This window comes from Bubalus bubalis, chromosome 4 (assembly GCF_019923935.1).
Source record: "Bubalus bubalis isolate 160015118507 breed Murrah chromosome 4, NDDB_SH_1, whole genome shotgun sequence".
In the NCBI taxonomy this organism is placed as follows: Eukaryota; Metazoa; Chordata; class Mammalia; order Artiodactyla; family Bovidae; genus Bubalus; species Bubalus bubalis.
Window position 1 is genome coordinate 56214456 of NC_059160.1, and position 27470 is coordinate 56241925.

The window sequence follows — 27470 nt, forward strand, 5'->3', positions numbered from 1 at the left end:
GCATCCAGAAGGGTAAATTGTTTTCAGAAGGTTTTCATTTGACTTTGTCCAGATCCATCAGAGGAATCATTATCTATGGCAGCTACAGCATTACAAAATATATCTTAAATAGTAAGACTTAAAAATTAAAATCACTCCTTGATCTGTGGGCTATAAAATGGATGTTGTGTTGGCAGGTGTGAAAACAACATTAATCTCATTGTATATCTCAGAGGTCTTGGGTGACCAGAAATATTGTCATTGAGCAGTAATATTTGGAAAGGAGTATTTTTCCTGAGTAATAAGTGGGCTTAAAATATTCAGTAAACCTTGTTGTAAACAGATGTGCTGTCATGGCTTTCTTGTTCCATTTATATAGAGGAGATTTAGCATAATTCTTAAGGGCCCTAGGATTTTCAGAATGATGAATTTATTTTTAATTAATTGATTTATTTTTTAAATTGAAGTATAGTTGATTTTCCATGATCCAGTGGATGTTGGCAATTTGATCTCTGGTTCCTCTGCCTTTTCTAAAACCAGCTTGAACATCAGGAAGTTCACGGTTCACATATTGCTGAAGCCTGGCTTGGAGAATTTTGAGCATTACTTTACTAGCACGTGAGATGAGTGCAATTGTGCAGTAGTTTGAGCATTCTTTGGCATTGCATTTTTTTGGGATTGGAATGAAAACTGACCTTTTCCAGTCCTGTGGCCACTGCTGAGTTTTCCAAATTTGCTGGCATATTGAGTGCAGCACGTTCACAGCATCATCTTTCAGTATTTGGAATAGCTCAACTGGAATTCCATCACCTCCACTAGCTTTGTTCATAGTGATGCTTTCTAAGGCCCACTTAACTTTACATTCCAGGATGTCTGGCTCTAGGTCAGTGATCACACCATCGTGATTATCTGGGTCGTGAAGATCTTTTTTGTACAGTTCTTCTGTGTATTCTTGCCACCTCTTCTTAATATCTTCTGCTTCTGTTAGGTCCATACCATTTCTGTCGTTTATCAAGCCCATCTTTGCATGAAATGAGTCCCTTGGACTGCAAGGAGATCCAACCAGTCCATTCTGAAGGAGATCAGCCCTGGGATTTCTTTGGAAGGAATGATGCTGAAGCTGAAACTCCAGTACTTTGGCCACCTCTTGTGAAGAGTTGACTCATTGGAAAAGACTCTGATGTTGGGAGGGATTGGGGGCAAGAGGAGAAAGGGACGACAGAGGATGAGATGGCTGGATGGCATCACTGACTCGATGGACGTGAGTCTGAGTGAACTCCAGGAGTTGGTGATGGACAGGGAGGCCTGGCGTGCTGCGATTCATGGGGTCGCAAAGAGTCGGACACGATTGAGCGACTGATCTTATCTGATCTGATAGTTGATTTACAATTGCCTTCAATTTTGAGTCACCAGCTACATTAGCTCCTAACAAGAGAGTCAGTCTGTCCTTTGAAGCTTTGAAGCCAGACTCTGACTTCTCTCTAGCTATGAAAGTTTTAGATGGTGTTGTATTCTAATGTAAGGCTGTTTTGTCTATATTGAAAAATCTGTTGTTTACTGTGCTTCCCTTGTGGCTCAGCAGGTAAAGAATCCGCTTGCAATGCAGGAGACCTGATCTCTGCATTGGGTTTGATCTCTGGATTGGGAGGATCCACTGGAGAAGGAAAAGGCTACCTACTTACTCCACTATTCTGGCCTGGAGAATTCCATGGACTGTATAGTCCATGGGGTCGCAAAGAGTCGGACACAACTGAGCTACTTTCACTATCACTGTAGCGATGTTATTTAGTTATTTTGATTATATCTTCTGGATAACTTGCTGAAGCTTCTACATTAGCACTTGCTTCATCTTGCACTTTTATGTGATGTGCTTTTATATGATTCTTTCTTCAAATTGTAGTTTTCTGAGTGGCAGTGCTGGCCTTGACTGTGGTTGTGAGTCCTAACAATGTCCAAGTTGTCATAGTTACCTTGGCCAGGGTTATCAAGCAGTTGATGGTCCAGGAGGCATTGCTAACAATCTTGAGAGAGTTGACATACTTCTCATAGTTTATGCCCATCACAAACATGGAGGCATGTGCAATCCTGCTGGAGCAAGGCTCAAACCCATGTCCCCTTCATTGGCAGGTATATTCTTAACTTCTGGACCACCAGGAAAGTCTTGTTCTTGATCTCAAGGGGAATGCACTCAGTCTTTTATCATTAAGATGATTTTAGCTACAACTTTTTTGTAGATGTCTTTTATCAGTTCAGTTCAGTTCAATCGCTCAGTCATGTCCAACTCTTTGTGACCCCATGGACTGCAGCATGCCAGGCTTCCCTATCCATCACCAACTCCTGGAACTTGCTCAAACTCATGTCCATTAAGTTGGTGATGCCATCCAACCATCTCAACCTCTGTCATTGCATTCTCCTCCTGCCTTCAATCTTTCCCAGCATCAGGGTCTTTTCCAAGGAGTCAGTTCTTCACATCAGGTGGCCAAAGTATTGGAGTTTCAGCTTCAGCATCAGTCCTTCCAATGAATATTCAGGACTGATTTCCTTTAGGATGGACTGGTTGGATCTCCTTGCAGTCCAAGGGGCTCTCAAGAGTCTTCTCCAACACCACAGTTCAAAACCATCAATTCTTCGACACTCAGCTTTCTTTATAGTCCAACTCCCACATCCATACATGACTAATGGAAAATCATAGCTTTGACTAGATGGACCTTTGTCAGCAAAGTAATGTCTCTGCTTTTTAATATGCTGTCTAGGTTGGTCATAACTTTTCTTCCAAGGAGCAAGCATCTTTTAATTTCATGGCTGCAGTTACCACCTGCAGTGATTTTGAAACCCTCTAAAATAAAGTCTCTCACTGTTTCCATTATTTCCCCATCTGTTTGCCATGAAATGATAGGACTGGATGCCACGATCTTTGTTTTTTGAATGTTGAGTTTTAAGCCAACTTTTTCACTCTCCTCTTTCACTTTCATCAAGAGGCTCTTTAGTTCTTCTTTGCTTTCTGCCATAAAGGTGATGTCATCTGCACATCTGAGGTTATTGATATTTCTCCTGGCAATCTTGATTCCATCTTGTGCTTCATCCAGCCTGGCATTTCACATGATGTACTCTGCATATGAGTTAAATAGGCAGAGTGACAAAAATTAAAGATTTACTGAGCATGGCCCTACTTATCAGAGCGATATCCAGTTTCCCCTACAGTCAGTCTCTCCCAACAGGAAGCTTCCCAAAGCCTCTTATCCTTATCCATCAGAGGGCAGACAGAATGAAAACCACAATTACAGAAAACTAATCAACTGATTGCGTGGACCACAGCCTTTTCTAACAGTGAAACTATGAGCCATGCCATGTAGGGCCACCCAAGATGGATGGGTCATGCTGGAGATTTCTAAAAAAAAATGTGGTCCACTGGAGAAGGGGATGGCAAACTACTTTAGTATACTTGCCTTGAGAACCGCATGAATGGTATGAAAAGGCAAAAAGATGTCTTTTATAAGTTGATTAAATTTCTTTCTATTCCAGTTTACTAACAGTTTTTGTTAGGAATTGATGTTGGAGTTTGGCAAATATTACTTCCATATCTGTTGAGATAATCAAGATTTTTCTTTTTTAGTTTGTTAGTATAGTAATTTATGAATGTTAAATTTGCATTCCTGAAATAAACTCCATTTCATCATGGTGTAATATTGTTTTTATGTATTGTTGGATTCAACTTGCTAGAATTTTGCTGAGAATTTTTGCATCTATATTCATGAGTGATATATTGATCTGTAGTTCTTTTTTGTCATATGTTTTTGATCTCATAGAATGCTGATTCATAGAATGTTAGGCACTATTTGTGCCTCTTCAATATTTTGAAATCCTTTTGTAAAATTGATATTATTTCTTTTTTAAATACCTGGCATAATTTCCCACTGAAGCCATTTAAACCTGGAGGGTTTTTTTTGTTTTGTGAGGAATGTTTGTAATTACAAGTTCACATTCAGTTTCTTTAATAGATGTAGGGCTATCAGGTTATACATTTTTAAAAAAGATTATTTTGGTAGTTTTCAAGAAGCTTGCCCATTTCATCTAAGTTTTCTAATTTGTTAATATAATGTTATTAAAAAATATTCTCCTGCTGTTCATGTCTTTAGAATATATAGTGATACTACTTCTCTACTCCTGATTTGATAATTTATATCTTCTATTTTTATCCCTATCAGTTTACCTATAGGTTTTTAAATTTATAGCATATTTTTAAAAAATCACTTTTTGATTTTTTGATTTCCTCTATTGCCGGGGTCCAGCCCTGGCTGATCCAGGGAGTTCGAAGCGGGGACGGCGTCGGTGAGGATCAGGATACAATAGCTTCAATTAGATATTAATTAAAGATGTAAAGAGTAATAGAATGAGGATAGCTCAGTAGGAAAATTCAGTGGAGAAAAGAGGCTGAGTAGCTTGGTTTACGTGGGAGACCAATAAAACTTCAAGACAAGAAGCTTGCACCACTTACGTAGGCTGCAGGCGTCCTTCCATTCTCCCGAAGGAGAGGAGACACTGAGGCCTCCCCGGTCGGATCTTAGAAGCCCAGGCAAAATTAGTAAGCTTGGTGGGTTCTGTGCTGCAGATGGAGACTCAGCCAGAGTGAGAGAGAGCATGACATGGGGAGACCAGTATTTCGAGAAACTGATCCCCATTCTTTATTTTCCATGGACTACTTTTATACACTGAGATGTTATTCAAAAGTCACGTGGGGTCAGCAGTCCTGACTTTTATCAAAGTCAGGTGCTTCATACAAATGTATACAGAGGTCTTAGGGGTGTTACATCATCTTCTGGCCAGGGGGCCTGCTGACAATTTATGACCCTCCTCTTGTGACAGCAGTCAGTCAACCAGGGCACTTATTTCTCCAGGGGTGATTATTCTTAAAACAGACACCACCCAAATAAAGTTACATTCCTATAGGGTGAGGGTGTAGTGGGTTTTAGTTAAGGAAAGAATTAACTTAGCCTAAGGTCTAAAGTGATTAATATCAAAGGTTAATACTTATTTCTATATATTCATTAACGTGTGTAAGGGCAGGGGATGTGGAGACTTAGCAACAAACATTGGCTCAACAAATGAAAAACCCTTCACCAATACAATTTCTAATCAGCCCACTATACTTATACTAATGGTTTTCTAACTTTTCTAAGGAACCTGTTTTTAGAAGGTTTAAAGCATCTCGTGCCTCTCATGGTTGGGAGGCTGTGAGCAAGCACATGTGGCTGGACAAACCTGTCAGGCAGGCTAGAGAACCTTCAGAGGAGTTTGTAGGTTAAAACACTCTTGTCATGCCCAGGAGTTTTTATTAACTGGAGCTCTAAGTTAACTCCTTCTCCAAAAGAGGTGGTGGGGGACAGCCCATAAAGTCAGAGGTGTAGGTGAGAGCACAAAGTAGTAAAGTAGGCAGGCTCTGGTTATGGGGTTAGATGCTCTAGGATTTCCAGGGGGACTCCTGAGGCTCGATCCCGCCTTTGCGTATGTCGAGCCTCCTTCCTCATGACCTTTGCCACGGGTCGAGTGCCTCACTCTGGCCCCCAACACTCTATTGTTAGCCTGTTTTTAATTTCATTGTTTTCCTTTCTTCTGCTTACTTTGGGGTAATATACTCTTCCTATTTTTTAAAGTAGAAGCTGGGATCATCAATTTAGAACCCCTCTCTGATCTATTAGTGTCATTTTAATACTATAAATTTTCCTTTAGATATTTAGTTGCATCCCAGAAGTTTTGATATTTTGTGTTTTCTTTCTTTTTCAGTTGTAAATATTTTCCAAAATCTTTATGATATTATCTTGGACTTATGTGTTATTCAGTTTTAAATATTTGTGGATATTAAAGATACTCTTCTGTGAATGATTTTTAATTGAATTTCATTAGAGTCAGAGAACATATTTTGTGTTATTTGAATCTTTTGAACTTATTTAGATTTGTTTAATGATCCACAATATAGTATATATTGATAAATGTCCTGTGTTCACTTGAAAAGAATATGTATTCTGCTATTATTGCATTGGTTTTATAAATGTCAGGTCAAGTTGGTTGGGATGTGTGTGTGTGTGTGTGTGTGCATGCATGCTGTCATGTCCAACTCTTTGCAGCCCATGGACTGTAGCCCACCAGGTACCTCTGTCCATGGAATTTTCCAAGCTAGAATACTGGAGCACATTGCCATTTCCTTCTCTAAGGGATCTATCTTCCCGACATAGGGATAGAACCCGGTCTCTTGCATTGACAGGTGGATTCTTTACCAGCTGAGCCACCAGGGAAGCCCCAAGTTGGTTGGTAGTGTTATTCAAGTCTTATATCCCCTTACTGATTTTCTGTTTACTTGTTCTATCAATTATTGAGAGAGAGGTATTAAAATCTCCAAGTATAAGTGTATAGGTCTATTTCTCTTTGCAATAATATCAGTTTTTTTGCTTCATGAAATGAAGCATTTCATGCTTCATTTTGAAATTCTGTTGTTGTTGTTCAGTCACTAAGTCAGGTCTGACTTTTTGCGACCCCCTGGACTACAGCATGTCAGGCTTCCCTGTCCATCACCAACTCCCAGAGTTTACTCAAACTCATGTCACTGAGTTGGTGATGCCATCCAACCATCTCAACCTCTGTTGTCCCCTAATCCTCCAAGCTTCAATCTTTCCCAGCATCAGGGTCTTTTCAAATGAGTTAGTTCTTCACATCAGGTGGCCAAGGTATTAGAGTTTCAGCATCAGTCCTTCCCATGAATATTCAGGACTGATTTCCTTTAGGATGGACTGGTTGGATCTCCTTGCAGTCTAACGGACTCTCAAGAGTCTTCTCCAACACCACAGTTCAAAACCATCAATTCTTCAGTGCTCAGCTTTCTTTATAGTCCAACTCTCACAGCCATACATGACTACTGGAAAAACCATAGCTTTGACCAGACGGACTTTTGTTGGCAAAGTAATGTCTCTGCTTTTTAATATGCTGTGTAGGTTGGTCATAACTTTTCTTCCCAGGAGCAAGCGTCTTTTAATTTCATGGCTGCAGTCACCATCTGCAGTGATTTTGGAACCCCCAAAATAAAGTCTGTCACTGTTTCCATTGTTTCCCCACCTATTTGCCATGAAGTGATGGGAGTGGATGCCATGATCTCAGTTTCTGAATGTTGAGTTTTAACCGAACTTTTTCACTCTCTTCTTTCACTTTCATCAAGAGGCTCTTTAGTTCGTCTTTGCTTTCTACCATAAGGGTGGTGTCATCTGCATATCTAGGATACTGATACTCTCCGGACAATCTTGATTCCAGCCTGTGCTTCATCCAGCCCAGCATTTTGCATAATGTACTCCAACTCTTGAGAGTCCCTTGGACTGCAAGGAGATCCAACCAGTCCATTCTGAAGGAGATCAGCCCTGGGATTTCTTTGGAAGGAATGATGCTAAAGCTGAAACTCCAGTACTTTGGCCACCTCATGCGAAGAGTTGACTCATTGGAAAAGACTCTGATGCTGGGAGGGATTGGAGGCAAGGAGGAGAAGGGGACGACAGAGGATGAGATGGCTGGATGTCATCACTGACTCGATGGACGTGAGTCTGGGTGAACTCCGAGAATTGGTGATGGACGGGGAGGCCTGGAGTGCTGCGATTCATGGGGTCGCAAAGAGTCAGACACGACTGAGCGACTGAACTGAACTGAACTGACTCTGCATCTAAATTAAATAAGCAGGGTGATAATATGCAGCCTTGATGTACTTCTTTCCTATTTGGAACCAGTCTGTTGTTCCATGGCCATTTCTAACTCTTGCTTCTTGACCTGCATACAGATTTCTCAGGAGGCAAGTCAGGTGGTCTGGTATTCCCATTTCTTTAAGAATTTTCCAGTTTGTTGTGATCCACACAGTCAAAGGCTTTGGCATAGTCAATAAAGCAAAAGTAGATGTTTTTCTGGAACTCTCTTGCTTTTTTGATGATCCAGTGGATATTTGTGAAGAAGGCAATGGCACCCCACTGCAGTACTTTTGCCTAGAAAATCCCATGGATGGAGGAGCCTGGTAGGCTGCAGTCCATGGGGTCGCTAGAGTCGGACACGACTGAGCGACTTCACTTTCACTTTCATGCATTGGAGAAGGAAATGGCAACCCACTCTAGTGTTCTTGCCTGGAGAATCCCAGGGACGGGGAAGCCTGGTGGGCTGCCGTCTATGGGGTCTCACAGAGTCGGACATGACGGAAGCGACTTAGCAGTAGCAGCAGCAGTAGATATTGGCAATTTGATCTCTGGTTCCCAGGAATCGAACTGGGGTTTCCTGCCTTGCAGGCAGATTCTTTACCAACTGAGCTATCAGGGAAGCCCTGTGTGTATCTATGTTTAAAGCTAATTTCTTGTAGTGAGCATACAGTTGGGTCTTACTTTCTTTAATCCACTCTGATGATGTTTTTTTGAACTGGGATGATTAGATAATTAACAGTAATTGTAATTGTTGATGTGGTTATTTTTGTCATTGATATGGTTAAATCTATCATCTAACAGTTTCGTTTGTATTTGTATCAAATCTTCCTTGTTTCTCTCTTCTGCTTTTTTGTTCTTTTGCCTCTTGAATTATTATTATTATTTTTTTGATTTCACATTATTTTAAATGAGTACATTGGATTTGTCTTAACACTTGTTTTTACCTGTGGCTAATTTATTCATTAAAAATAATCAGTTATTTGATTTATAATTTAGCATATATTTGTTAAATAACTGTTGTATTCAATATTTAGAGAAAAATTATTGGAGCAGATGAATCTTGATCTAGGCTTTTGAAGAATGGTAAGATATGCTTTTTTAGAAAATCTATCATAGGTTAGTAGAAGGGCATGAGTAAAGGCACAAAGGTGGAAATTAATAGGGCAAGATGGGTAAATAAGCAAGAGAAACAAAGGTATAAAAATTTTAAGAACATAATAGGAGACTAAAAATGCTTCAAGGATTGATTTAGAAAAAAAAAAGTTTGCTAAACTTCCAAACTCATTCTATGAGGCCACCATCACCCTAATACCAAAACCTGACAAAGATCCCACAAAAAAAGAAAACTACAGGCCAATATCACTGATGAACATAGATGCAAAAATCCTTAACAAAATTCTAGCAAACAGAATCCAACAACACATTAAAAAGATCATACACCATGACCAAGTGGGCTTTATCCCAGGGATGCAAGGATTCTTCAATATCCGCAAATCAATCAATGTAATATACCACATTAACAAATTGAAAAATGAAAACCGTATGATTATCTCAATAGATGCAGAGAAAGCCTTTGACAAAATTCAACATCCATTTATGATAAAAACTCTCCAGAAAGCAGGGATAGAAGGAACATACCTCAACATAATAAAAGCTATATATGACAAACCCACAGCAAACATTATCCTCAATGGTGAAAAATTGAAAGCATTTCCTCTAAAGTCAGGAACAAGACAAGGGTGCCCACTTTCACCATTACTATTCAACATAGTTTGGGAAGTTTTGGGCACAGCAATCAGAGCAGAAAAAGAAATAAAAGGAATCCAAATTGGAAAAGAAGAAGTAAAACTCTCACTATTTGCAGATGACATACTCCTCTACATAGAAAACCCTAAAGACTCCACCAGAAAATTACTAGAACTAATCAATGACTATAGTAAAGTTGCAGGATATAAAATCAACACACAGAAATCCCTTGCATTCCTATACACTAATAATGAGAAAACAGAAAGAGAAATTAAGGAAACAATTCCATTCACCATTGCAATGGAAAGAATAAAATACTTAGGAATATATCTACCTAAAGAAACTAAAGACCTATATATAGAAAACTATAAAACACTGGTGAAAGAAATCAAAGAGGACACTAATAGATGGAGAAATACACCATGTTCATGGATCGGAAGAATCAATATAGTGAAAATGAGTATACTACCCAAAGCAATTTATAGATTCAATGCAATCCCTATCAAGCTACCAACGGTATTCTTCACAGAGCTAGAACAAATAATTTCACAATTCGTATGGAAATACAAAAAACCTCGAATAGCCAAAGAGATCTTGAGAAAGAAGAATGGAACTGGAGGAATCAACCTGCTTGACTTCAGGCTCTACTACAAAGCCACAGTTATCAAGACAGTATGGTACTGGCACAAAGACAGAAATATAGATCAATGGAACAAAATAGAAAGCCCAGAGATAAATCCACGCACATATGGACACCTTATCTTTGACAAAGGAGGCAAGAATATACAATGGATTAAAGACAATCTCTTTAACAAGTGGTGCTGGGAAATCTGGTCAACCACTTGTAAAAGAATGAAACTAGAACACTTTCTAACACCATACACAAAAATAAACTCAAAATGGATTAAAGATCTAAATGTAAGACCAGAAACTATAAAACTCCTAGAGGAGAACATAGGCAAAACACTCTCTGACATACATCACAGCAGGATCCTCTATGACCCACCTTCCAGAATATTGGAAATAAAAGCAAAAATAAACAAATGGGACCTAATTAACCTTAAAAGGTTCTGCACATCAAAGGAAACTATTAGCAAGGTGAAAAGACAGCCTTCAGAATGGGAGAAGATAATAGCAAATGAAGCAACTGACAAACAACTAATCTCGAGAATATACAAGCAACTCCTACAGCTCAACTCCAGAAAAATAAATGACCCAATCAAAAAATGGGCCAAAGAACTAAATAGACATTTCTCCAAAGAAGACATACAGATGGCTAACAAACACATGAAAAGATGCTCAACATCACTCATTATCAGAGAAATGCAAATCAAAACCACAATGAGGTACCATTTCACACCAGTCAGAATGGCTGCAATCCAAAAGTCTACTACAAGTAATAAATGCTGGAGAGGGTGTGGAGAAAAGGGGACCCTCTTACACTGTTGGTGGGAATGCAAACTAGTACAGCCACTATGGAGAAGAGTATGGAGATTCCTTAAAAAACTGGAAATAGAACTGCCTTATGATCCAGCAATCCCACTGCTGGGCATACACACTGAGGAAACCAGAAGGGAAAGAGACACGTGTACCCCAATGTTCATCGCAGCACTGTTTATAATAGCCAGGACATGGAAGCAACCTAGATGTCCATCAGCAGATGAATGGATAAGAAAGCAGTGGTACATATACACAATGGAGTATTACTCAGCCATTAAAAAGAATACATTTGAATCAGTTCTAATGAGGTGGATGAAACTGGAGCCTATTATACAGAGTGAAGGAAGCCAGAAAGAAAATCACCAGTACAGTATACTAACGCATATATATGGAATTTAGAAAAAGGGTAACAATAACCCTGTGTACGAGACAGCAAAAGAGACAATGATGTATAGAACAGTCTTATGGACTCTGTTGTAGAGGGAGAGGGAGAGGGTGGGAAGATTTGGAAGAATGGCATTGAAACATGTAAAATATCATGTATGAAACGAGTTGCCAGTCCAGGTTCAATGCACGATACTGGATGCTTGGGGCTAGTGCACTGGGACGACCCAGAGGGATGGTATGGGGAGGGAGGAGGGAGGAGGGTTCAGGATGGGGAACACATGTATACCTGTGGTGGATTCATTTTGATATTTGGCAAAACTAATACAATTATGTAAAGTTTAAAAATAAAATAAAATTAAAAAAAAGATTGCTAAAAGTCTAACAATCTTAATGAAATTGTAAAACATATTCATATCTTATAACTTTCCTGGTTTAACTGTCACTTTTTTTTATTCTCAGGAGGTAAGCCACCACTAAAGAAAATAAACCACTGGATTGAAATGAAGTTAAGATAAAAATAAAGTTAAAATCTTACAATTGACTGGTTATATTACATCATTAATTTCCTCAAGACCTTCTTTATTATCAAATAGTTTAATTCTTATCTCATTTCTTTTTTTTTTTTTGGACAGTTTCCTGTTTTAAATTGTATAATGCTTTCTCTTGGTTTTATTTACTGTTGGGCAACTCTCGGTGTTCTTCATGTAACTTTTTCCCTATGTTGGACCCTAAAGTATTGTTAATTATACATGGTTCTATTGTCGGTCCTATATTTTTCTTTCTTTCTTTCTTTCCTCACAATATACGTTCATATAGGTTCTCTGACCACTTCAGTGAGGGCTGGGAAATTTTAAGATTTTCAGTTGCATTGAACTTGGAACTATCTACCTAACTTAGGTTTGATTTTTTTTTTTCATCCAATGGTTGATATTTTGGCTAATATCAACATTTGAGAGAAGGTTTCACCTTGCCTTCATATACAGATTTTCCACTGAGGTATTTGAGCCTGATGACCTCTCTCCTAGGAGGTCACCATATTGATGCTGAACTTAGTGTGGACACCCAATTGGCACAGTGCACCGCAGCCCAGAACTCCTGGGTTCAAGCAGTCCTCCTGCCTCAGCCTCCTGAGTAGCTGGGATTACAGGTGCATGCCACTATGCCCAGCTGATGGCCTGTCTCTTAGAGAGTCTGAAATCAAGCACTCCCTTGGTTTTATCTTATAACAATTTGTTGAACAAACATAAAAAATGTAATAGATGCTAGTGCTATGTTCAACTACTGCCCAAAGTGCTTTATAAGTACTGATTCATTTGATCCTCACCACATTTTAAGGTAGTAGTACTATTATCATCATCTATATTTTGCAGACAAGGAATTAAATACTTGAGAGAGATTAAATACTTTATCCAGGGCTACCCCCAGCAAGTAATGGAGCCACGTTTTTGAAATCAGGTTGTCTAACTTAAGAACCATGCTTCTAACTAGATATTTTCATAGTTTTCTGGAGATACTTACTTTTATGTAAGTATGTCAGATACCTGAAATTTAATGTTTCCAAGCCTGAAGTCATTGTTTGCTTTCCATCTGCACTGTCTTCCTCCAGCAGATTTGCCTTTCTTTTCACATCTTAGTTAATGTCATTTTCCTTTCGGTCATTTAGACATTTAACTTGAGTGAGTCTGTGCTAACTATTGTACTTTCTCCTTCCTTCAGTTGATCTCTGCATCTTATTGGTTTGACTTTTTATAACTGTCGAATAAGAACATTCTACTCATTTTCACTGTCTCAACTTAGTTGTGATCTCTCATTTTGAATAGCTGTTTATTCTCTTCTCAGAGATGCTTGTGTGCTCTGTGGTACCTTGATTATCTTACTAGCCTGTACTTGTTAGTTTATGTGTCTCTCTTCTCCATTAGACTCTGCTCTTGTAAAGAAGGCCCTTGAATTATGACTTTGTGCTCTCAGTACTTAGCTTAATATGTGACATACAATTGGTACACAATAAATATTTTGTGAATACATGAATTAGTTTGTCATTGGCAGTGGTGGTTTAGTCGCCAAGTCGTGTCCGACTCTTGCAATCCCATGGACTGTAGCCTGTCATGCTCCTCTGTCCATGGGATTCTCCAGGCAGGAATACTGGAGTGGGTTGCCATTTCCTTCTCCAAGTTTGTCATTAGATGTTAGTTTTGATGGCTTTGATAACATCAGAGTTTTTTGGGGAGATTTACTTTTGGAAAACTTTCAATACCTATTTTTTTTAAACTATAGTTTCTATCATTGTAGTGATCAAGGATAAAATGGATTCTTTCTTATAGTTATATGTTATCGTCAAAATATATTGTATAGTAAAATAACTTCAAAACTATTAGAATCTTTTTATGGTTTGTGATAATCAAATCTAATTATATTTTCAAGGGTGAAATATGTTTTACATTCTCTTGGTAGCAATGGAACAGCAAGAAGTGTTTATATTCTTTCCATATCCAAAAATATAACTTATGCAAACCACTGCCATCTCAGAATGAGTGTGTTGAAAAGGAGGAGGCAGGTGACTTAAATCTTTCTTCTTGGTAAAGAATATAATAGTTGAACGTTAATTGGATCCAATATTTAAGTAATGACTGAAAGTTATAGGGAATTTTGGGGTCCAAATTTAAGGTATACCAGGGGGTCTGCATTTGCTAATAATTTCTAATGGTAGCTATCAGTTCAGTTCAGTTCAGTCGCTCAGTCGTGTCCGACTCTTTGCGACCCCATGAATCACAGCCCGCCAGGCCTGCCTGTTCATCACCAACTCCCAGAGTTCACTCAAACTTACTCACTAATAATTTCTCTGCATCAAATAAATGAATAAAGATATTGTTCTGAGGGGAGTGCAGGAAAGGTGGCAGTTGTTTTCACATGAGTAAAATCCTCATCTGAAACATGCTGCCGACTGTTTTGCAAAGCACAATTCTGCTCCCCTGTTAACTGTGTGCTTGTGCTTTATTTGCAGCATCTGGCGAGGCCCCAATGTGAACTGCACAGACAGTTCGGGTTACACGGCTTTACACCATGCAGCCTTAAATGGACATAAGTAAGTGCCACTTATTTGGACTGGAATCTGTGTGTATTTAGTTACATGTGATGAAGTTAATTATGTCTGATGGTTCCTGTCTCATGTTGCCGCGAGTCCCTTGGGCTTAGATGAATTTGAAGAAGCACCAGGTGTTCAACACTTGACATGTTGAAAGTGGAAGGAATGTTGCTGAGAATGAGTATGTGCAGAGTGCAGATCAAGTCAAAGACCACACAGGGAAAATGGAAGAAGTGCCAGGACCATGTTAGTCACGTGAACATTTGGCATGGGAATGGGATAAACCAGGGGTTCCCAACCCCTGGGCCACACATAGGTACTGGTCCATGGCCTGCTAGGAAGCAGGCTGCACAGCAGGAGGTGAGAGGCAGGAGAGTGAGCAAAGCTTGTCTGTATTTACAAACTCTCCCCATTACTCGCATTAATGCCTAAACTCTGCCTCCTGTTAGGTCAGTGACATTCATTAGATTCTCATTGGAGCGTGAACCCTACTGTGAACTGTGCATGTAAGGGATCTAGGTTGCGTGCTCCTTGTGAGAATCATCCCCAAACCACCCTTCTCCTCACTCCCTGGGTCTGTGGAAAAATTGTCTTCTACGAAACCAGTCCCTGGTGCCAAAAAGATTAGGGACTGATGGGATAAACCACTTAATGATGCCTCCCTACTTTCTGGGGTGTCTTCACAAATTATAGGGTTATTCACTAAGAATGAACTCTTTTAGTAGAGTCTTGCTCTTATAAGCCATGGACACTTTCACAAACCTCTTTGAAATCCTCAAACTAAGCTAACATGCTTTCTGTCTGTCGTTCATGAATGGTCTCTCGGGTTTTGAACCTCTTTAACCTGTGGAATTATATTTCAAATAATGTGATAGTCTATGATATGGAGAGTGAAAACATGTATAACCATCACACTATTTTATTGACAGTGTTTTAGCCAGGAAACCTAATGGTTTAGTGACAGTGTGAGGAGTCCTCTGAATGAGTCAAATGTTCTGTCATCCTTCATCAGAAGAAAGGTGACCTTGTTCATGTGTCTCCCCTCCTATCTGTTTTTCCTTTGCTTTAATGATTCAAGTTAGTCTTTTCAGATCTGGATCATTTCATTTCACTTCAGTTGTTTTAAACATGGTAATTACTGCCTTAAAATTACTATAGTGTGCTAAGTCACTAAGTCGTGTCTGCCTGTTTACAACCCTACGGACTGTAGCCCACCAGGCTCCTCTGTCCATGGGATTTCCCAGGCAAGAATACTGGAGTGGGTTGCCATTCCCTTCTCCAGGGATTCTTCCTTACTCAGGGGTCAAACCTGCATCTCCTGCATTGCAAGCGGATTCTTTTACCACTGAGCCACCTGGAAAGCCTCCAAAAGTACTGCTGGTTATCTTTTAATTTTGTATTTAACATTTCTTTTATTCTGTGAATTGAGACACAGATTGAGACTTAGTTATACTTGATTACACTTCATGATCTTAAAGCTCTCATACAAGGACCTTACCATTTTTGTCATTATTTATCATTATGACATGTTTACCTTGAAACTTATTGCATAAATTGAACATTATCATTCTGTTTGAAGAATATTTGAATTATGTAAAATATCATAAGCTTAATGTTTCTTCACTTAGATCCTTAGTATTGTAATTCCCAAATTACATTTTTTTTCATCCAGTCCTTATTCTATATAATGTCACCTAATACCGCCGGCCTTAGAACTTTTTATTTTGCTGAGTCTTTTTCAGCTATATTGCTACCCTTCTCTAGAGCGGAAAATGTGTCCAGATCCTTACTATCTGAGTCTTTTAAAGGAAATGCTATTTATTCTTCTTGATACATGAGTCATCAGGAGGGAAGTTAATTAAATCAGCCCAAGCTGACTTCTTTGGGCATCTTAGTTGTGGATTCAGTGGCTCTGGTGGAACCATATTTCTTAGTCCCAGCTGGGAAGACAAGCTATCAAGTATAATGGACGGAAGATCTTGGGCTTGACTATTTGAGCTATACAACTTTTCTTGTTCTACCTCAGCTTGGCATTATTTCTCAAAATAATATTGTACCCAAATGTCCCTTTCTTGATTTTCAGTGGTTTTAAGTAAATGTTTTTGGTTTATGTGTGACATCCTATGAAGTTCTAACCATTAAGATATATTTTTCTGAGGCTTCTTGCACAATTTTTAGTTTTATTGGCAGTGTACAAAGTGAGGATAATTTACGAGAATTGACTAGCAGTCATTAAGCTTATCATAAAGAGATGGGAATTTGACTATATTTCTTTTAAGATCTTTAATTGCAGATGTTCTCTGAGGATTATATATCTCTGCTTTGCTTTCATCTAAAGGTATCATTTTTCTTTTAATTTTTTTGCTTTCTTTCTTTTTTTTTTTTTTTTTTTAACAAAACCACTCAGATGGCATTCTCTCCCTCTTACTTTCCCAGAAGAGAAAGATTTTACTTAGTGTCATCATACAGGTGTTGGAAAAAAGTAGGAAAATTCTAATCCCATCTCTCCCTCCCTGCCAGTTATGTGACCTTGAGCCATTTAATTAACCTCTTTATGCCTCAGTTCAAATGTACTGAATACACCATATTCCTTCTAATTATAACACTTTATGATATAATATTTTGTTATTTGTGGCTCAGTTAGGTATTATGATGTTACAGTTCTGAAATTTGGATTTTCATCTAGAAAGAATTCTTGATTTTAAATTATTTAAATTATCAAGGACTTTTAAAGTTAGAGATCATTTATTCTATCCTACCTTCATTACCTCTTTTATTTTATAGATGGAGAAACAAGACCATGCTGGATAAGTGACTTAGTGGCCACTTAATCATTAAGGTGGGGCTGTATCTAGAGTCCGAGTGTATACTTTTACCTGTAATTTACATTATATCCCTCTGTGACTGTATGCACATCAGTGTTCTAATTTCTTATTGGTTTTTCTCTGTCACATTATGTATTTCTGGCTGCCTCCCATTATCATCAAGTAGTGTATTCTCACAGAATGATCATTTAAATATTGCCATAAGAAAAGATATTTGTAGAATAAAAACTTGTCATAGAATATACCTCAGAGCCAGAGGACAGTGGTTTTCCTTTTCTTCGTCTTTGGTATTCTCACTTCAAATAGTTAATGAAACATTGTGCTGTATTCCTCCCAAGCAAGCCTTAGCAGTCAGCATAGAAACACTTCATTTCTTTTCTTTTTTTTTTTTTTATTTATTTTTTTTTTATTTTTTTTTTAAATTTTATTTTTAAACTTTACATAATTGTATTAGTTTTGCCAAATTTCTATCCTTGTTCTTGCTGCTGTTGTATCCATCAACTTTAGATTGTTTTCAGAAAGTGTTAGTTGCTCAGTCATGGAGTCAAACTCACTCTTTGGACCCCATGGTCTGTAGCCCACCAGGCTCCTCTGTCCATGGGATTCTCCAGGCAAGAATACTGGAATGGGTTGCTATTTCCTTCTCCAGGGGATCTTCCCAACTCAGGAATCGAACCTGGGTTTCCTGCATTGCTGGCGGTTTCTTTATGGACCGAGCCACCAAGGAAGTTCATGGAATTATAGAGCTAGAAGAAATGTTACAGGGTCTTATAGTTTATTCATTTGCTTTGGGCACGTGCTTTCCCCTTTCCTCCAATATATAATCTGTGGCCTTCACACTGCAAATTAAGACTGTATCCTCACTCTTTTGTATGTTTTATTGAGAGTCTCGTTTATCACTGCTAGTTAGCCCACAAATGGAACAACATTTTATATACCTGAAATACATTATTTCACAATGAAAAATTTGTCTCCACTTAGCCAAATCAGGACACAATAGAAATTGTACTCTTGGTGATTTCCCGAGTCATTTGTAATTACAGATGAGAAAATTGTTACTTTTAAATGATAGAAAAAGCACAGTCAGTAGAACAAATTTAATTGGCAATGATTGTAAATAAATTATTTCAGTAGATAGGCTAGAGATTTATCTTTTCTTCTTTTTCTTTTTAAAATATGGAGGATTCATTGTCTCTCTCATATATTTCTTTTGCAAATTTTATTGCTTTAATTAATTCTCTTCTGAATAGCAATAGCAATTTCTTCTGAAATAGCCAACTTCCTCTCTTTTTTCCTCCACTTCCTCCTCCTTTTTTAACTCCCTCCTTTCTTCCCTTCTTCTCTCCTCTTTCCCTCTCTTCCTCTTTCCTTCTTTTATTTGCTCTTTCTTTTCTGTCTTTTAAAATAATCATCTTATTATTTTAATAATCCCTATAAAGTTTTACTAAACCTGTATGTTCATATTTCATTCTGATTTCTCTCTTCTTAGAAAATTGCTGGTTTTATTTTCTTGTTAAGTTTCATCTCATTAAACTATGTTGGGTTCATTGTGATTCTTGGATGCTGTTTTGGAAAATGTCAGTAATAAATTGTTATTGTATCTTTGAAATATGTTTGTTATTTCATATGTGTGGGGTTATTTTCTGTTCTTGCTTTTGATTCTTTAAATATTAATGCTTGAATCCTAGACAAGGATTCAATTATAGATAATCCTCCATTATCTATAATCAAGATTGTATCTCAAATTGGGTCTAGACTCTAGATAGTAAACTATCTGCTATACCTTTGATTTGCTCAGAATAGACTTTCTAATGAAAGAAGAGCACTTCCTCTAAAAATTTATATAATCTAGTCCATGAAGTTGCTCTTTGAATCACCTACAAATATCTTTGGTTGATTGCTTCTTTCTTGGATTAGAATATTAACTAGTTAAATTTGACTTTATTCATTTTATCTGGAAATAAATCTATGAGAGTGAATTCAGTATATAAAGGAGCTCCAGTTAGAAAATGAAGTGTATTGTCCTAAAGTCTTCTGACCACGTTGAGCATTTTTGCAACTTTATTTCCAAAAAAGAGAAATAAAATCCTTAAGAAAGTCTGAAATCAAAAGGGCCTTAATGACTTTGAGAATTTCATTAGTTTATTAATGGATAATTTGCATGTCATTAGCTTATTACATCCATATGAAGATGATTTGCATTTATTTCAAAATTCTTTGTTTTAAAAAAAAATTTTTTTTACTTTACAATATTTTATTGGTTTTGCCATACATTGACATGAATCTGCCACAGGTGTATATGTGTTCCCCATCCTGAAACCCCCTCCCAATTTCCTCCCCATCCCATCACTCTGGGTTATCCCAGTGCACCAGCCCCGAGCACCCTGTATCATGCATCAAACCTGGACTGGCAATTCATTTCACATATGATAATATATAAGTTTCAATGACATTCTCCCAAATCATCCCACCCTTGCCCTCTCTCACAGAGTCCAAAAGACTGTTCTATACATCTGTGTCTCTTTTGCAGTCTTGTGTACAGGGTTATCATTACCATCTTTCTAAATTCCACATATATGCATTAGTATACTGTATTGGTGTTTCTCTTTCTGGCTTCCTTCACTCTGTATAATAGGTTCCAGTTTCATCCACCTCATTAGAACTGATTCAAATGTATTCTTTTTAATGGCTGAGTAATACTCCATTGTGTATATGTACCACAACTTTCTTATCCATTCATCTGCTGATGGACATCTAGATTGCTTCCATGTCCTGGCTATTATAAACAGTGCTGTGATGAACATTGCAAACACAGGAGGATGAAATGAAATAAATTTCTTTGGTTAACTGTAAGGCAACTTGCTGTTGAGGTAAAGAAATTTGAATGTTGAATCTTCCCAATTAATTTAATTTTGCTTATAATGTATACTGAACTTCTTAAAAGACATTTCATACGAATCAGAAGTATTATTTATGTCTATCAAAAAATGAAACAAATTAAACATGATAGCAAAAATCAATACTTTTTAGAATTCCTATTTTTACCTGAACATACATTTTTAACCTCAAGCTGCAAAATGTTGCAGTGATTTAAACTGAATTATTATTAAACTTACTTGGGTATTTTGTTTTTTTCCTGGGAAATGGAATTATTTTTTCTGTAATCTCATCAATTACATTTATTTTAGTGTTTTGGAGAATTTTTTGTCAAATGCTGTAAGAAAGATTACCACTTTAGTTTTAAGATATAGGTATTTTCTGCTTGCTAGCTTATAGACAGTTTTCATCAATATAACTTAATATTTCATGCCAGATAACCAAGCACAGTCAACATATTCATGATACTTTTGGAAGATATAAGATGCAACTTAAATAAAAGTAAAAAAAGAGACGTTAACTAGGCTCATGGTGATCAGTTTGCAATGTATCAGATCATTATGTTGTACACTTGAAACTAAAATCATGTTATATTTCAATTATATCCCTCCCCAAAACCAACTACCCCCAAAACCAAAAACAATTACTCTTCTTGTTTAGACATTAAAGAAAATAACTGAAATTTAATTTGTTCTTGATAAGCCTGGATGAAAAAGGCCTGTATAATGCATATCACTTGTGGTATACATGGATACATCATAAGAAAGATTAATGATACTTTATTGATTAATATTTTGCTTAAGTTTCAGTGAGACCAATAGGCACTCATTTGATCAAAGATATAACTTTATATTTCAAAAATATGTTTTTATATTAGAAATCTGAGTTCACCCAGTTCATTAGCTGGTATCTCTGAATAAGAGAAAAGATTTTAAATACATTTAAATTAAAAAATAAATTTTATAGAATATTTATTTAATAAAATAAGCTAAAAAACTTAAATATAAAAATTGTATTTATTTAGAATCTTGGTGTTCACAAAAGACAATTTTATAAACATGCAGATTATTCTTAAATGATTTAGATATTAGGTGGTAGTAACTTACACAATACAAATAATTAGTAAGATGGTCAGTTTTTTCACTATATCATAACTCTTCTTGATAATAAATGTATATCACACACATTATTTGAAAATGTCAACAAAAATTGAGCCCAGGAACAAATGAAATTCTGAAGGGTTTGAGAGTAAAAGAAAATAGTATTGATGACTCCATAAAATTTTCCTCTTTCCTCTTAGAAAGGAAATGTTTAGAAGCTTCAGAATTCTTTTTGATTTGCTTAGGCATTGAAGAATGAAATTAAAACCCTTCACATAATTGTCCCTTTTTAATATATGGATTTGGAGAAGGCTTTTTTTTTTTTTTTTTTGGTAGGATAAATTCTACTGATCACTCCCAGGTATTTAACAATGCTTCCTTTGGTGTTATTTTACCTTTTATTTAAATACTGATATACTTCAGTTCAAGAAAAAAGAAGGCAAAAATTGTTTAATATTGCAGCAAATAGCTTTAAGAATAGTTTTTAATTTTATACAGTTTTACAGTAATATTCATTTCTCATTTGATTCATACCACAACCCTTTTAGACCAGCAGCTATATGTAATCTCTAAATTCCATTTTAACAGTGTCTGAAAGAGAGACAGAGGTTATTTGAATTGTCCAAGATTGGTAAAGAATCTGCCTGCAATGCAGGAACTGCATAAGATGCAGCTCTGACCTCTGGAAGGGGAAGATCCCCTGGGGGTGGGCATGGCAACCCGCTCCAGTATCTTTGCCTGGAGAATCCCATGGACAGAGGAGCCTGACAGGCTACAGTCTATAGGGTTACAACCATAAAATGCTGATGAAAGAAATCAAAGATGACCCAAATAGATGGAGAAATATACCATGTTCATGGATCAGAAGAATCAATATAGTGAAAATGAGTGTATTACCCAAAGCAATCTATAGATTCAATGCAATCCCTATCAAGCTACCAATGGTATTTTTCAGAAAACTAGAACAAATAATTTAACAATTTGTATGAAAAAAAAAAAAACTCGAATAGCCAAAGCAATCTTGAATCAACCTGCCTGATGTCAGACTATACTACAAAGCTACAGTCATCAAAACAGTATGGTACTGGCACAAAGACATAAATATAGATCAATGGGACAAAATAGAAAGCCCAGAGATAAATCCATGCACCTATGGACATCTTATCTTTGACAAAGGAGGCAATAATATACAACAGAGAAAAGACAATCTCTTTAACAATTAGTGCTGGGAAAACTGGTCAACCAGCAGTGGAAGAATAAAACTAGAACACTTTCTAACACCATACACAAAAATAAACCCAAAATGGATTAAAGATCTAAATGTAAGACCAGAAGCTATGAAACAACTAGAGGAAAACATAGGCAAAACACTCTCTGACATAAATCACAGCAAGATCCTCTATGACCCACCTCCCAGAGTAATGGAAATAAAAGCAAAAATAAACAAATGGGACCTAATTAAACTTAAAAGCTTTTGCACAACGAAGGAAACTATAAGCAAGGTGAAAAGACAGCCTTCAGAATGGGAGAAAATAATAGCAGACAAAGCAACTGACAAAGAATTAATCTCAGAAATATATAAGCAGTTCCTGCAGCTCAAGTCCAGAAAAATAAATGACCCAACCAAAAAATGGGCCAAACAACTAAACAGACATTTATCCAAAGAAGACATACAGAGGGCTAACAAACACATGAAAAGATGCCCAACACCACTCTTTATCAGAGAAATGCAAATCAAAAGCACAATGAGGTACCATTTCACACCAGTCAGAATGGCTGCTATCCAAAAGTCTACAAGCAATAAATGCTGGAGAGGGTGTGGAGAAAAGGGAACCCTCTTACACCATTGGTGGGAACACAAACTAGTATAGCCACTATGGAGAATAGTGTGGAGATTCCTTAAAAACTGGAAATAGAACTGCCATATGACCTACCAATCCCACTGCTGGGCACACACACCAAGGAAACCAGAATTGAAAGAGACATGTGTACCCCAATGTTCATCGCAGCACTGTTTACAATAGCTAGGACATGGAAGCAACCTAAATGTCCGTCGGCAGACAAATGGATAAGAAAGCTGTGGTACACACAATGGAATATTACTCAGCTATTAAAAAGAATGCATTTGAATCAGTTCTAATGAGGTTGATGAAACTGGAACTTATTATACAGAGTGAAGAAAGCCAGAAAGAAAAACACCAATACAGTATATTAACACATGTATATGGAATTTAGAAAGGTGGTAACAATGACCCTATATGCGAGACAGCAAAAGATACACAGATAAAGAACAGATTTGATGCAGGATACAGGATGCTTGGGGCTGGTGCATTGGGATGACCCAGAGGGATGGTATGGGAAGGGAGGTGGGAGGGGGGTTCAGAATTGGGAACACGTGTACACCCGTGGCGGATTCATGTTGATGTATGGCAAAACCAATACAATATTATAAAGTAATTAGCCTCTAATTAAAATAAATAAATTAAAAAAAAAAGAACAGACTTTTGGACTCTGAGAGAAGGCGAGGGTGGGATGATTTGAGAGAATAGCATTGAAACATGTATATTACCATATGTGAAATAGATCACCAGTCCAGGTTTGATGAATGAGACAGGGTGCTCAGGGCCGGAGCACTGGGATGACCCTGAGGGATGGTATGGGGAGGGAGATGGGAGAGGGGATCAGGATGGGGGACACATGTACACCCATTGCTGATTCATGTCAATGTATGGCAAAAACCACTACAGTATTGTAAAGAAATTAGCCTCCAATTAAAATAAATCAATTAATTACAAAAAAAAAAAAGAGTCGAACACGACTGAAGTGATTGAGCACACACAGGTACACACACACACACCAAGTTACTAAGTATTAGAGAGTTAAGACTTCAAACCAGATCTTCTGATTCTTAGCTGCTTTTGTTATTCTCAAATATTGAATCCTTTTCACCACTTTGTAAGTTACTTATCTGAGAATGGAAGAGCTTATATAACACCTCTTACATGGTGGAGAGGTGAGAAGAAGCATAGAAACTGGGCAAACTTCAGGTTTCCTTCTGATTTCCAGACTGTTTTCCAAAGGTGATTTGAAGGAAGCAGTTTTACTTTTAAAGAATTTTATTTTTACTTGGGGCAAGAACTAATATCTGTATAGTGTTTTACTATTCATTGAATGGCTTCTCTTTTATGTTCTAATTTATTTTTTATTTTTTTTTGGTAATGGTCTTTTTTTTTAATTTAATTTTATTTTTAAACTTTACAAAATTGTATTAGTTTAATGTTCTTACCAGTGTTGAGCAATAGGCACTATTATTATTATTTTCTACCGGAAAGAAAAAGAAAAATAAGACTAATTGATACTCTAGCGGTCATATTATTGGTAGTTTGCATAGCTGGGCTTCCTTGGTGGCTCATATGGTAAAGAATCTGCCTGTAATGCAGGAAACCTGGGTTCGATCCCTGTCCCTGGGTTGGCAAGATCCCCTGGAGAAGGGAATGGCAATTCACTCCAGTATTCTTGCTTGGAGAATTCTATGGGCAGAGGAGCCTGGTGGTCTGCAGTCCATGGGGTCGCAGAGAGTCAGACATGACTGAGCAACTAATACTTTCACTTGCATAACTGATACTTTACATTCAAGTCCTTTAAATTCAGGGCTTATAAAATAATACTATTTTTTATTAATGTTAAAATGGGGTTTATTTTCTCTGAAATCTTGTCATTAGAATAATTGTGTCAGTGATAGAACTTGTCTCATAAATGAATTTCCCTCTTAAAATAATTTCTTAGGCTTGGAGGAGGAAAGTGAAAGAGTATACAAGTATAAACAACACACATTCAAAGTATGTTCTGTGCCATGGCTGAAAGTTATTAATTTTTTTTCAACTTTTCAGGGTCTCTTTCCTACTGTGTTGCTTTCTCTTTTATATGAATCTTCAACCCTTTATTCTAGTTCTCTATCAGAATGATGTGTAATTTCCTAAATGTCTTTTAGCAGGATGATAACTTTTTGTTTGTAAACAGGGTGTTTGCTTGCACCTCAAGTCTTCCTTCGGACTAAATCTCAGGTATAAGTTATCTGGGAATACTCCATTTTTAAGAAAGATGTGGAGAGGTATACTGTTATTTTACTAAATTCATTCGGTTAATAAAATTAGATAAATTTTGCCCAAAAGATCTCTAGTACTTGTATGGGTCAGTCAATGAATGCTGTGTGTGTGTGTGTGTGTGTGTGTGTGTGTGTGTGTGTGGTGGTGGCGGTAGTTTGAATGATTACTCTAAATTTCTAGTCAGTATCTAATATACTTTTATGATTATCTGTTTAATAGTAGCCATATTGTTCAGCATATTTTCTTCTGTTGTATTTTTTTTTTCCTTCTTAGGGACATTGTTCTCAAACTGCTTCAATATGAGGCATCAACAAATGTAGCAGACAACAAAGGTTATTTTCCTATTCACTTGGCTGCCTGGAAAGGAGATGTGGAAATTGTGAAGATTCTTATTCATCATGGACCATCACATTCCAGAGTCAATGAACAGGTGCGTTTGTCAAGTATTTGCTCATGCTGTGATTTTTGAGAGTTTTGTGAAGTCAAAGCCACATTGAAAAATTAATTATTTCTGTTGTTACCCTGCCAAAGATCATCCTACTGCTGAATTTGCTAAAGGAGATATTTGAAAACTTCTTTGGCATTTGTTTATAGGTACAATGGCACTAAGTTGGACATTTGTAAAGATATTTGTTAATAATAAAATCCCACATAAAGAAGTAGTTCTAGTATTTTTGCCTGCCTTACATGAGCATCCATTTTATAGTTATTGAATATTTAAAGATAAAACAATTCACATTCATAATGTGAAAGTAGTTTTTCTTAATAAAATTTTAGATGCTAGAACAATGATGATAGCTATCATTTCCATAATACTTTACCATTTACATAGCACTTTTATATTAAGTGCTATTTTGTGAATTAAAATGCAAATACAATGTATGCAGTTGCTAGTCACATAATAAATAAAAAATTTCCTGTACACACACACACACACACACACACACACACACATATGCCTAGAGTAAGTTCAGTAAAACACAGCAGCAGGATGAAACTGACAGATAAAGTCAAAATATTTGCAACTGCATAGTATCCATGTTACAGTTAATGCATATATTTAAAAATAATGTCATTCTCAGTGTTCTAAATAAATAAGACCACAGGTTCCAGAAAGTAAAATACAGTCCTCTAGTACAGTATGATAATAAATGAGCTCTGCATGCCCCCTACTGTTCCCATTTTGTAAAACTATATTTGAAAACCAGCGTGCAGCCCAACAATTGAATTACAAACAGGGCATTAAGCTGCAGGTTGGCCGCTGTCCAGTATGGATGCAAGGAGGTTACTCTAGGGCAAGCACATCTAATATAGTACAATTAGCATATTGTTCATATGGGTATAGACTTTGCAGACACTTGACTGAAATTCAGATTAAAAATGAATACTTGCTAGCTGTATACAGCAAAGGGAAGAAAATATAATATTTTTCTTACATCAAAATGCAGTTGTGTAAAGAACTAATCAGGAAAAATGTTTTATTAATTGGAAAAATGTCTTGTTAATATATATCGCAAAAAATGTCTATGTTTTCATGTTACAAAATGCAGAATATTTTTATGAGAATAGTTAATTCAAGTCTTTACAAAATGATGGATATGGCTGTCTTTATTTATGATGCTAAAAAGGAAATTTATGAGAATGCTGCCTGTTCCTCAGAAAACCAAGTTAAAAGATCATTGGTGGGATGAGCCATCTGGTGGTTATTCTTAAAACTGAATGCCCAAAGCAAACCTAAAGTAAAAAGATGGAAAAACAAACCAAGGTTAAACAATGGAATATTAGTTTCTACAAGCAATATTTTTTTTTAATTTTATTTTATTTTTAAACTTTACATAATTGTATTAGTTTTGCCAAATATCAAATGAATCCGCCACAGGTATACATGTGTTCCCCATCCTGAACCCTCCTCCCTCCTCCCTCCCCATTCCATCCCTCTGGGTCGTTCCAGTGCACCAGCCCCAAGCATCCAGTATCGTGCATCGAACCTGGACTGGCAACTCGTTTCATACATGATATTTTACATGTTTCAATGCCATTCTCCCAAATCTTCCCACCCTCTCCCTCTCCCACAGAGTCCATAAGACTGTTCTATACATCAGTGTCTCTTTTGCTGTCTCGTACACAGGGTTATTGTTACCATCTTTCTAAATTCCATATATATGCGTTAGTATACTGTATTGGTGTTTTTCTTTCTGGCTTCCTTCACTCTG

The 27470-nt window shown here is 36.9% G+C and overlaps 1 protein-coding gene across 4 annotated transcripts in view; it reads left to right on the top strand.

Moving 5' to 3' along the window:
- The window catches only part of ANKS1B (ankyrin repeat and sterile alpha motif domain containing 1B), a 1160059-nt gene that overhangs the window by 140006 nt on the left and 992583 nt on the right, over positions 1-27470 (top strand). For all 4 annotated transcript variants that reach the window (XM_025285022.3, XM_025285025.3, XM_025285027.3 and 1 more), the window contains exons 2-3: positions 14269-14349; positions 25531-25687. In XM_025285022.3, coding sequence (XP_025140807.3) covers positions 14269-14349; positions 25531-25687 — 238 coding nt within the window. The remainder of the gene's footprint in view (positions 1-14268; positions 14350-25530; positions 25688-27470) is intronic.